The 13106-nt window shown below is 42.3% G+C and overlaps 1 protein-coding gene across 2 annotated transcripts; it reads left to right on the forward strand.

Annotated features, from left to right (window-relative positions):
- Nucleotides 1-148: 148 nt before the first annotated feature.
- gclc (glutamate-cysteine ligase, catalytic subunit) lies at nucleotides 149-11919 on the forward strand. 2 transcript variants are annotated; one of them, XM_076973865.1, is made up of 17 exons: nucleotides 149-582; nucleotides 741-973; nucleotides 1859-1971; nucleotides 2565-2747; nucleotides 3000-3113; nucleotides 4055-4113; nucleotides 4577-4713; nucleotides 4841-4915; nucleotides 7739-7855; nucleotides 7965-8103; nucleotides 8232-8344; nucleotides 8500-8592; nucleotides 9759-9863; nucleotides 10036-10117; nucleotides 10272-10369; nucleotides 10464-10584; nucleotides 10782-11919. In XM_076973865.1, exons 2-17 carry the CDS (start codon nucleotides 824-826, stop codon nucleotides 10961-10963), a joined length of 1881 nt encoding a protein of 626 aa, XP_076829980.1. In that variant the 5' UTR covers nucleotides 149-582; nucleotides 741-823; the 3' UTR covers nucleotides 10964-11919. The 2 variants fall into 2 exon arrangements, with proteins under 2 accessions (XP_076829980.1, XP_076829979.1); XM_076973864.1 differs by having other exon boundaries at nucleotides 149-973.
- Nucleotides 11920-13106: the final 1187 nt, after the last annotated feature.

Genomic DNA, 13106 nt, shown 5'->3' on the forward strand with positions numbered 1-13106 from the left:
GTATTCTGGCACTGAATGCCTATAGCCTAAGTATTTATATCTGAAGTTGAAAATGAAAAATATAATATAATATAATATATATTATTACAACAATAATAAAAAATAAACATTTGAGGGTTGCTACACTTAATTATATAGTATTCTGCAATGTCATGATTACAAGACACTTGAGGACTGTTGTCTTGGAAACGCCCTATATATTTGCCAACGTGAAAGTTCCTGAGAGTCCTGTGAGGTGTGTGCTGGGAGCTGTGAACTGTGTTCTGTGAGCTGGGAGCTGTGTGCTGTGAACTGGGAGCTGGGATCTGTGTTCTGTGTTGAGTCGCTGTGCTGAGTCACTGTGCTGAGTCACGTCGTGACGCGCCTCCGCCTGACCTGTAGTCACGTGGTCCTGCGGGTTCGCGTGACTGGGTTTCTCATGGTGCAGGCGCTCCGGCAGGGTCATGTTAACCGCTCCGCCTGGGCCGTTTAGCTCACGTTAACCGCTCCGCATGTTCAGTATCCGCGTACCGAGGGCAGTAGCTACATCACTGGACCTTTAGTTCCGCCTCAACATCACACGTAACGGCCTGGTGAAATAAAGTAAGGGCATTACAGCGGGCGCTGTATTTTATAAAGCATTTAAGGCCTTTCTTTAAATAGCCTACTAGCTAACCAGCAGGAGCTTATTGCTAGACAACACCGCGTCTTCTTGTGCGTTATTGTGTTTTATTGCGTTATTGTGTTTTCGCGGTGTTGAGGGACGTGTTATCCGAATAAAGCGGAAGTTAACTGCAGACAGACGAGCAGGCACCAGTCGTCTCGCCGCCCGTAAGTTCGTGCCATGGGCTTGCTGTCTCAAGGATCACCGCTCAACTGGGTCGAGACCAAGAAGTACGCGGATCATGTGAGGACACACGGCGTCCTTCAGTTCCTCAACATCTACAACAAGGTGAAGGATCGCCAGAAAGACGTCCTGAAATGGGGTGACGAGGTAAGAGGACCGTCAATTAGCAGCTACACGCCTCCGTTTTCGTGTGGTAGCAGCTCGTGTTTAACGTCACCCTCATTGAAACAAACCTTTTGTGCGCGTTACTATTTTGGAAGCAATTATCTGTGGTTCCGGTTAACAGTGTTTTCTAAGTGACACAGTTGAAGACCTTGAGCTTGCTAGCAAAATCAGTGTAGCCGGTAAAGGCGCGCGCAGCAGGTGCGCGCTCGCTCCGTCGCAGGCGCGCGCGTGTCGCTAGTATTTGGGTATACTGTGTTTATATTGTAAGTTCACTAGGTGTATGAGCTAGATGGCTAGCCACCTGACCCTGGTGCATGAAAGGGTCTGAGTGAACCTACTGTGTGCAACTGTAATTTATTTTTACAGTTACTACCTTGCAGTTAGGTCAGAGCCAGGCTGTGCTGATACATAGATTCAACTCTAATGTATGCATAATAAAGGGAAAAAAGATATTTATAGATTTACTTGAGATGGAAGCAGTTTACATTCGTGACCTACAGTTTCCATAAAACATGAGTTTCATATGGCCTTCCATGATTGCAATCATGATGGAATGTTGTTGGTTTTACATCCTTTGGTCTGGCAGTGGATTCAGCATTAGTGCAATCAAAGCCAAGAATTCAAGCTTTGCGATTAAACTGGTGTTGACCAATTTCATTTAACATTTTATGACTACAAATGCAACAATATATGGGAATATGTACATTAATAATGTGGAATAAGGTACAATAGGTATACTTATCAGAAAAAGCAAGTGGAATTTCAAAACATTATATGAAGTAGTTCATTATGGGATTTGTTGTGTCACACATTATCCTAATTTTTTATTCTAATTAAAAGTGAGTCCAAATGTCATTTTATTTGCAGGTAGAGTACATGCTGGTTGAGTTAGATGACAAAAATGAAAAGGTCCGATTGGTTCTGAACGGAAACGAAGTTTTGGAAACACTCCAAGGAAAGGGTGAAAAGATCAATCCCAAGTGAGTGACTGCCGTCAGTTGATGAAAGTTTGAAAGTAAATTATGCTTGCATATAAATCATGCTTATCCGAGTTTCTTTTCCGCAAGCTTATTTCCCACAATCCAACACAATGGCACTCTGAAATGCTTCTCACTCCTATACAGGCAATAAAAGAGTGTCTGGTGACATTCTTAGCACATGGTCCTATTTTGTAATACATCCAGGACAAGAATAATCAGTTGTCTTTGTATTCATAACTGCTTTTCACCTGGTCACCTTTCACTTTATATACACATCTCCTTTACACACACGCACACACACCATCTTACTTTGCATCAGAAACATGTTCATCCTGCCCAGCTAGATACTAGCTGATTGTGTGTTTGAAAATGTGAATTGCTTATGCCTTAGCCAGTAAACTCCTTTCATATTTGGGGTTTGGCGTTTTGTTTGGTCTTTTATTAATCCACCCAGGACAGTTTGTGGTGGATATCCAGAAACAAATATGTTGACAGCTAAAACTCTTACTCTGTTCATTTAGCCTTTTCCTTTGTGCACAATTTGCATTCCCTTGTGTTTTGAAAACACGTTCCTTCCCTTCGTGATAATGCAGCCACCCGACCCTGTGGAGGCCAGAGTATGGCAGCTACATGATCGAGGGAACCCCAGGCCAGCCGTACGGCGGGACCATGTCCGAGTTCAACACTGTGGAGGACAACATGGGGAAGCGTCGGAGGGAGGCATCTTCTGTGCTCGGCGAGGATGAGACTCTCTGCACCATCACGTCATTCCCCAGGTAATGCGGGCCCAGTTTCAGGTGCTTATGGAAGGTTTGAGAAATCCGGCATAAGCCCTCTCACTCCCCACCTACTGTAGAGATAATGTTCCTTTTTATGCACTGAAAACATTATTAATATTGTATAGATAAAGATGGTGATATGTGAACCTTATTTATAAGGTTTATAGTGGTTAAGGTACAGAATATGTCTACACTGATCTATGCTGCAGCTATGCTGAAACTAATAATTTGATACCACGTGTGTTTCAGGTTGGGCTGTTTGGGCTTCACAAAGCCAGAATGCAGGCCCACTCCTGTTGAAAAAGGAGCATCCAAGTCCCTGTTCTTCCCCGACGAGGCCATCAACAGGCACCCCCGCTTCAGGTATGCCCTTGTTCCCCCACCCCCACCCCCACTGCTCGCCACAGCTCAAAGGAAGGGAGTGGCCTCCCAGAATGCCACTGCAGGGCCGTTTGTAATGGAGTGAGCTTTTTGAGTTTTCTCAAAATAAAAGTAGTTAGAGGTAGGGGCGAACACCCTCCCATTCCAACACAGCTCTTCAGGAGGAGGGTGGGCACATACCAGAGGACAAGAGTAGTCTGTAGCCAACAAATATCAAGCTACATAATAAATGTCTCATCTTGTTAAGAGGTCATATATTATTATGTTTGTGCATAATCAGGCCTGTTTTAATCTATATTCCTTGAAACAGGGTACCCGCGGGTCCTTAAAAAGTCTTAAAATGTCTTAAATTTAGTTTTCCATATTCAAGGCCTAAAAATGTCTTAAAATGTCTGGAATTTTATGAGGGGAGGCATTAAATTATTATAAGTGTGTGTTGTTCAGTTGTTCTGGCGCGACGTGAACTTTGCCGAATCTAGCGCTAATGCAGAAAATAACCGCTCCAGGGTCCTAGTGCTAGATTCCTAGCGTTGGAGTATACGGCCTCAACAACGTCAACAATTTTCGTTCGCCAACCCCCCCCCCCCCCCCCCCCCCCCCCCCCGTCAACAATTCTCGTTCGCCCCCCCCCCCCCCCCCCCCCCCCCCCCCCCCCGTCAACGATGTGGAACACACCTGCATCCCCGGTAATAGTATTATTTTTTCTTGTGAGAGGTATTAAAAAGGTCTTAAAAGTCATTGAATTTGAGATTTAAAAATGTGCAGATACCCTGTTGAAATCACTATTTCAGATACTGCGAGTAGTTGCAGTTAAACGTGTCATGATATGTAATAGTTAATTGTAGTTATCATGTTGTAGTCTTGTTGTTCCTGCACTTTATTACGTTATTGCAGTTTTCAGCAATTCTGTATATCCATTTCAGCACCTTGACCAGAAATATACGTCACAGGAGGGGGGAGAAGGTGGTGATCAATGTACCAAGTGAGTTGGATATAACTGTCATTCCATGTGCATTTTTTCTGAAAACAGATTATTCTTGCTTGGGGATGAATGTTAAGATCGCAGTTGTTAAAATACCATTGCTTGCTTACTTGTCCATGAGAAGATTGAGCACCAAGTTTTACCGGATGTGAAAAGCCACATTTTAATGCATGCTTTAGATTCTTCTGAAAAGATAAGCACTGCTAAGTAATGATGTGGCTGAAATGAGTCATTTGGTGCATACATGAAAGTTTTGTCCTCATGAAATTCCACATCATCTAGAAATCTGTTAATATGCGCTCATGCAAAGGAAAGTTTTTATTGTGCGAGTGATTCAGTTTTGTGCAGTTTATTACAGAGTTTATTTCATTTTTTTTATGACTGTAAAAGCTCTATGTGCTTTTCTGTTGGGGGCTTACTGCAAGTATCTTATAGATTGTCCCTTCCTGTATGTCTTTCACAGTCTTTAAAGACAAGAACACTCCATCTCCATTCTTGGAGACGTTTCCGGAAGACGATGGTGAGGCGGTGCGCGCTGCCCTCCACGACCACATCTACATGGACGCCATGGGCTTCGGCATGGGCAACTGCTGCCTGCAGGTACGTTCCAGCTCTCCTTTGGCCCTCCTCCCAACATCCTGCCACAGGTGTACCTGCTCTTAGCCTCGCAAGTTCCCTCTGCCGTTTCTTTGCCGGGAGGCGAATGACTGAGCTGCTGTCATTGCAGGTGACGTTCCAGGCCTGTAGCATCAGTGAGGCGCGCTACCTCTATGACCAGCTGGCTACCTTCTGTCCCATTGTGGTGAGTGAGCGTGCCGGGAGGTGGGGGCAGGATTTGGGGATTAGGATTCACCTTTGTCATAGTTCACTACATAATATAAATGGCTTGTAGCTGTGCACCAGTGAGGCGCTCAACGGTCTTCACTACTGATTGCAGGTCATGGTGCAGGATATTGAGCAATACTGTCGCACGGGTGGTCTGCATGTTATTGATTGTGCAGCGATAAAACGTAGTGAGCATCTGAGGTGATGGATTATCCTTTTTCAGTCTCCTGAGGAAGGTACTGCTGTGCCTTTTAAATTAAATGAGAGGTGTTCAAGGTCCAAGAGAAGTTCTCAGTGACGCGGACTGCCAAGGACATAAAGCTGGTGATGGCCTTGGCCCTGATGATGTGGACTGGACCGTGTGTGCAGTCTTTGTTCTACAATGAGCACTCTGGTCCTCTCTGTGTTGAGGGGAAAGGTTGGCAGTAGGGGTGGGAATCGTTTACTATCTCACGATTCGATTCCGATTTGGGGGGCCACGATTTGATCCAAAAACGATTTTCGATTCAAAACGATTTTTGATTAAAAAACGATTTGATTTATAAAAATGTGCTTCAGTCTATAAAATCTGCATGATCTACTACAGTCTGCTTTACAAGACAGAATGACAAATACAGAAAATTAAGTGTCTTTCACATTTAATTAACAAAAATAAAGTGCTTTGGTAAAATAAAATGGTTTTTGTTGTGTTACCAAAATTCTTGAGCTTCATTTAGCGAGCTGTCAGGGATGGCTCGGATGCAGTTCCCCCAGCCGTTGCTAGGGGCACCAGACTCAGTCCCAGACTAAACCGGCATAACCGTACACAGCCAGGTCCCTGCTTTCTCTGTGGTTGCTTCTCGTTTAATGGTGTCTTGCCACCTCTCTCTGTTATGCTTTCTCTTTACTTATTCGAGTATCTATCTCCTGCGTCGCTTCTTGACTCATCTCAAGTTTTCCCAATCCTGTATTTCTTCCTATCCGTTTTGCCTTTATTTTTGGGAAGGGTTTTATTTTGCTGCGGCGTTTTTTGCCAGTTACTTCTGCTGGCGTCCTTGGTTTCGTTTTTGCGTTGCATTTATCCGCGCTGTTTTTTAGTTACTGTTGATATTTAGTTTGTTTCTCCCGTCTCTCTACGGTTGAGTGTTATTTTTTCATGCATTGTATTTTGCGCATTGTTTTTTTGTTTCTGTTTACTCCGTGCCCTCACGGTTTTGGTTTCTATTCTTCTGCACGTTGAGTCTTCCGTGTTGTTTTGTTTGTTCGTTCTGAGTCGCTGTGCGCTTTTCCCTCTCGCTAATACATTTGAGGAGTGTCAAACGTCTTGATCTTGAGAACTGGCATTTGGGTCCACCCTTCTCTATATTATTTCACTTGGGTCCACCCTTCTCTTTTTCTCACCCTTCTCTATATTAACGCTCCCGTGCACACCGCGTTGCACAAGCCTTGCACACGAGCTACATTGTGTCCAGTTCGGTCTTTCCGGGCATTCGGTAAAAACCAAAATGAACCCATATTTTTGCCTTAAATGAAGACCGGACAGGTTGAATATCTCTTTCCTCCATCTGTTTTGAACCTTTTCCGCGCATGAGTGTGTCCCAGAACCTGCTTAATTTTGGCGCGTAATTTTGTAATTACGTAACGCAAGACTTCACCACGATCTAGAATCGATTTTGAGACATTTAAAATTGATTCTGAATCGTAGTAAATGAGAATCGATTTTTGATATATGAAACGATTTTTTGGCACACCTCTAGTTGGCAGAGCACCATGCTGCCAGGTGTTGGATCACGTCCCTGTAAAATCAGTTCATCAATACTGCTAAGAACTAAGCCAGTGTTCAGAATGAGGCTGGAGAGCGGGGTCTGCTCATCCTCACGGAAGGGGGTCTGTTTGTCAAGAAGTCCAATACCCAGTTACACAAGGTGGCGCTCATTCCCAAGTTGAGCTTGACATTGTTGAAAGCAGAGCAGAAGTTGGAGATGAAGTTGATGGCCATAACTGTAATATAGTTTATCTTATTGTCTAGGTGGGTGAGGGTAGAATGATGGGCTGTGTAATGGTGTCCTCCACCGATCTGTTCAGGCAGAATGAAAACTTGTGTGTATCCAGTGACTGTGCAAGCTTCACCTTGAGGTGATTGAGAACCAGTTTCTCGAAGCACTGCATCCCGTAACTAAGTTACTTTTTAAAGGAGTAATCAGTAATCAGATTACTTGTTCAAGGTAACTAATCCATCACTGGTCGTAACAGTATCATAGTGCTTTCCTATGCTTTTCTTGCCTTAGTGTTTGGTCTTGTCAGCTGTGCTCTCTCTGGGGGATGGGGTGGACAGTTCAGCAGTCCACAGCATTCTGGAGATTTTTGTAGGGAGTTGCAGATCATTGAAGAAACTATAGATGGAATTGGAAACAAGTTTGAGGAAGATCTGCCAGCTGCATGAGATGCTCACCAGGCAGTTTGGATGGAAAACCCTGAAAACTAGTTGACATTACTACTGGAGAAAAAAGAGGGGGAGGCATCACATTGTGCACACGCTGCATACTGAAGAACAGGGGTGTCCTGTTTTTGCATCAAATTTTGATTGACACGTTAAGCTAAGGACTAAAACAGGAAGCCACAGCCACAATTATTAGAACTTAAAATGTATTTAAAAAATTAAATTAATAAATAAGGCTGTATGAGATTTATTTAAAATGAATGTGCAAGTGGATGTGTGTTTGAGGTTGACATCATGGCATTGTTGGCTTCAGTTTTCTGTTGACCACTTTAGTGTTATCAGTTACAGCCATCTGTTTAAAATCTGTCCCACCATGTACAGATGGCCCTCAGTGCCGCATCTCCATTTTATCGTGGCTACGTGTCGGACATTGACTGCCGCTGGGGCGTGATCTCAGCCTCCGTGGACGACAGGACCCGGGAGGAGAGGGGGCTGGAGGTGAGTGAGACTCCCAATGACTCAATAGAGCCTCGCTTGGCATTTTCGATGCAAGGACTCCAAAAACGCAGCATGCACTAACCCCCACCTGCATGTCCACCCTTTTCAGCCGCTGAAAAACAACAAGTTCAGGATCCACAAGTCCAGATATGACTCGATTGATAGCTACCTCTCCCCTTGTGGTGAAAAGTACAATGATATAGAGCTGACGAAAGATGAAGAAATCTACAAACAGCTTCTTGACGCAGGTAGAAAGATGGGAACGTTGTACGTAATAGAAGTGTCAGTAAGCTGAAAAACTAGCATCAGATAAGTCTTATTAGTTGGCCTCATCATAGACGCGAGTTGACAGGTTGTCCTGACGTTTTCACTGCAGGGATTGACACATTGCTGGCTCAGCACATTGCACACCTCTTTATTCGGGACCCTCTGTCTCTCTTCGAGGAGAAGATTCACTTGGATGATGCAAATGAGTCTGACCACTTTGAGGTACTTAAAAAACGAAACTTTTATCTGCGGGAACCATATGTCCAATGCATTTTTCTTTCTGAAAGCTTTAAACCATGTTGGTACTCAAAATTTGACAAAAATTTGGAAAAGTTTTTTGTGGATTATTGGGCCATTTTGTTTTAATTTTCGCACAGAATCTTCAGTCAACCAACTGGCAGACCATGAGGTTCAAACCACCTCCTCCAAACTCTGATATAGGATGGAGAGTTGAGTTCCGTCCCATGGAGGTATGCATCCCATTTAGACTCTCCTCCATCACAACAGGAGGATACTAATGCAAAAAAAATATTATAATGCATCAGCATATTAACATGATTGCTAAGATATCATTATCTCCCAATATACTTTTAAACCAATGAATTCTTTGTGTAGCCTTATTTTGGTGGGATTAAAAAAAACATTTGTGCTCTCCTGAGAAAATTACAGGGGAAATGACCTGGTTTTCACCACATGCTCACTGGTCTGATCATTTTAGTATCACTAGTCTACACTTCAAAATTTTTACTCGTCTTTTATCTTGAAAATACAGAGGCACATGCCCTTTTAATTTGTCATAACATTTGTACTGTATAAATTGGGTTGCAACTTAATGACAATGAGAAAATGTGGGTCCCGGGCTGAGACCAGTTGAGAACCCCTGAATTAAGGAGCCCTTATATCAGTATTTATATCGGTATTGGCAGTTATATGTTGGTATCGGATCGGAACTGAAAAACACTGGATCGGCCCATCACTAATTGCAACTACCATCACCAAGTTCCTTAAAGAGCCAATGTTATATCCTATCAATCTGTAAATTATTGATTATATTCAAACTGCTGCAAACATACAGGTTCATAGAAAATGCAACACTATAAACTTGACATAGCTGTACGAATTAGTTCCATCATGAGTCATCACTCTAGTGTGGTGTAAAATGTTTCATTACAAACATCCCCATGTAAAACTAATCCTGTCTGAATAGCGCATTATGGTTGAGGGCCTGTTTTAGCACTTACTGCATACATGGCCAGCTTCCTGCGTCCTCTTGTGACCTGTTCCCCTTGCTTTAAAAATAGCGTCTGCTGCCCTCTGGTGGATGCTGCATGATATGACATGCTGCTAGAAATGCAAAGTAGCACTCCCATCAGTTTCTCAGAGCCCTTACATCTTGCACATGCAGTACTTGTAATATTCATTAATAACAATATATGCATTGCTCAGATTATTGATCACATGGTACTCAATGGTACTTCATAAATTAATTAACCTTTTAGGCTGCTACATTGTGAGCTCATATATAGGCATTTAATGATTGTGACTTGTGGCCTAGTCACACCTGATTAACATTGATTTTCCTCAGGAAACTCTTTTTGCTCTAAGTATGTACATGTGAATACATTCTGCTCGGCAGGTCCAGCTAACGGATTTCGAGAACTCCGCATATGTTGTTTTTATCGTTCTTCTGACCAGAGTGATCTTGTCCTACAAGTTAGACTTCCTTATTCCCTTGTCCAAGGTTTGCTTTATTTTTTTTTACTTTCATTTATCTGTTTGCTGACTTCTGTTCAAACGTATTATATAGATTTATGTGCCAATCTTAATTCTGAAAGTGTGTTAGTTTTCTATAAGGAATGGCAATAGATCCTTTCACCAAATTCAACTGAGCGTGCTTGAATTGTTTATTTTAGGTGGATGACAACATGAAGGTTGCTCAGAAGCGAAATGCGGTGCAAGAAGGCCTGTTTTATTTCCGCAAGGACATATTCAAAGGTAAAGGAACATTCTGAACCATCACTCGTGCCAAATCGTCCTGTCTCCCAGACAATTATTTGCTAGGGTGAACATTAGTAACTTAAACAACAAATCAACCTTTATGTGCTACAAACAACACTAACACGTGCACTGAACCGGTTCTATCACCAAGGCTGCAACTCCGCCATGACGACACCAAACGGCTTGGAGTGCGGGGGGCAGAATGAGGAGTATGTGCTGATGAGCATCGACACCATCATCAACGGCAAGGTACCGTTCAACCCCGGCGCCGCCCGGCGGGCTACGCGACCCGCGCCACTGTTCTCACGCTGCAGGCGCTAACGATAGCTCCTCGTGTCTGCAGGAAGGGGTGTTCCAGGGGCTGATACCCATCCTGAACTGCTACCTGGAAAACATGGAGGTGGATGTGGACACGCGGTGCACCATCCTGAATTACCTGAAGCTGATAAAGAAACGAGCGTCTGGTAGGTAGCGCGCGCACGCCGGCCTTGACGCACTGACAGGGCAGCCACTGCCTTAGCACAATGGCCAACTTGCTGAGCGAGGCTTCCTGGGAGAAACCGTTTGGGTCTCACCGGGCTGCTAGCTGTGACGCACAGTCTCACCGGCAATCCACTAGAGCTTGGTGTTTTGATCATGCATTTCTCTTAATTAACCTCAGGGGAGCTGATGACCATGGCCAAGTGGATGAGGGAGTTTGTTGCCAATCACCCGCAGTACAAGCAAGACAGCGTGATCAGCGACAAAATAAACTATGACATGCTGCGGAAGTGCGACCGAATAGCCAAGGGGGAGGAGGGATGCCCCCAGCTGCTAGGAGACACGGCCAAAAGACGCCCCTGACCTCAGCAAATGGAAGCTGCTTTTATTTTGTTTGGGTGGTTTGCATGAAAATTTAAGACCAAAATGAGCGTAAAAAAAAAAAAGAGTCCCGACCAATCTCGTCTTTTAGAGGGAACATTAAGAGAATAAAATGCATGTGTGCATTTCAGGGTTCAGTTGAATGTTTATCAAACTTGTGTGTGTGTATATATATGTATGTGTGAGATATATATATATATATATATATATATATATATATATATATATATAATATATATATATATGAATGAAGATTTATATGATTCTCAAAGTTATTTTAATATCAGAAATGTATATATTTCCCCATTTGATCCTGACTTCAGCTCCACCTTGGAGTTCTTATGGAACTATGGAAATGTGGGAAACACTACATTTGTAAATGTGTCACTGATACACCACTGTAAATATTTGTTCTTTTATGTACTTTTATCATTGACATTTACTTGAGCTACTGTTTTATTAGAAAACAAAATATCTTGTAATTTTGCTTTCTGTAGGCTTTGGTTTTGATTTTGTGGCATGTATGAAATCCGAGATGTGAATTTTATACAGAACTGCTCTTTGGACAGCACTGAATTAAGGTTTGTCCATGTGGATTGCCACATGCAGCTTAGTCCATTGACACTTAATAATCAAAACAGTCGTTGATGTTAACTTTAAGAGACTATTATCAGTTTCAAATGAAGAATTCTGAGATTTAATTGTATTTAGAAATAGGCAAAACTACCCATTTTGTATCCCTTACCATAAAGTTTGGTATGTAGGTATTTATTGGTTGAAGTCAATGTTGGTACATTTGACTAGCAGCTATATCTTGATCATCCACTAGATGGCGCACAGGACTCAGGCACTGTATGAAGAATGTATAATACCTTATTGGTGGTGGGGATGATTAGCTCAATTGGCCTCAATGATTAAAGTGAAATTCTTCATGCACATTTTCCCTTGCCATATTACTAACATGTTTTCATTGTAAATCAAAAGTTTCAAAAAACTTAATATTTCATGGCATATTTACTAACATTAAAACATCTTGATATCTGCAATAAGTGCATATTGATTTCTTTAGGCTGTTTCTACAGCTTGTGTCAAGTGTTTCTAAAAGAATGGCCAAATCTGATACTGGAGAGATTGTTGCCAATCCTATTTGAAACAATCCCATCAACCACACCTTGTGTTCATTAGTCATATTTACATATCCTGTTTTCTGAGCTTACAGCTCAATAACTGGGTGTAACAAGCCACTATATTACTAATCTGTTTCAGCTTATAATTAATCTTGTAATTCCACAGAAAGCAATTGTTGCACCTTATTTGCATATTTATTATATTTTGTGCACAAAATAGTAGCGAAGCTTAACCTGTGAAGAGTTTTACTGTAGCTAATGCACAAGAGCAGAACACTAAATGAACCTGAACTTTATTTATGCCAACTTACCTATAAGGAGGCTATTCAAAACTAATGTTACATAAGATAAAACATTAAGGAGGTGAAACTCTATCCATTAAAAGTATAGCATTAAGTTTATTACATTTTCAAATTTCACAGCTCAGGCACCTACAATTAAAAGGTGCCTCATGTTCCACCTTCACTTATCCAAGATCATCTCAACTGCTGCAGAGGTCAGTATAGTACAATGACCCATCCTTACTGCAGCAATGCTTGTAACAGAATGGTTACTTTTTTTTGTTTCAAGTGTAGGTCATCAAACTCCTAAAATGTGTGCATGTTTGGATACTTGCATAATGTAGCTGTTTGACCATTATTAGCTGTCACCAGAATGTTGAAAAATTTCTCAGGTCTTTGAAAATGGATGCGAACCCACATATGAATCATCTCAGGATGCTTCACTGTTGGCATGTCACATGACTCATGTTTGCATTCACTTTTTCTTCTCTGGACAATAATTTTTCCAGATGTCTTCACCCCATGTCACTCTGTCCTTGATATTTTTCTTTACTGCCCTTCGACACCAAGCCATCTTACAAAAGTCTTCTTCTCACTGCATGTTCAGATGCACTCACACCTGCCCTCTGCCGTTTCTGAACAAACTGCACTGGTGGTGACCCCATCTCGTAGCTGCATCCTCTTTAGGAGACAGTCAATTGACTGAAGCCTTCTTAG

The sequence above is a fragment of the Brachyhypopomus gauderio genome, chromosome 15 (genome assembly GCF_052324685.1).
Source record: "Brachyhypopomus gauderio isolate BG-103 chromosome 15, BGAUD_0.2, whole genome shotgun sequence".
In the NCBI taxonomy this organism is placed as follows: Eukaryota; Metazoa; Chordata; class Actinopteri; order Gymnotiformes; family Hypopomidae; genus Brachyhypopomus; species Brachyhypopomus gauderio.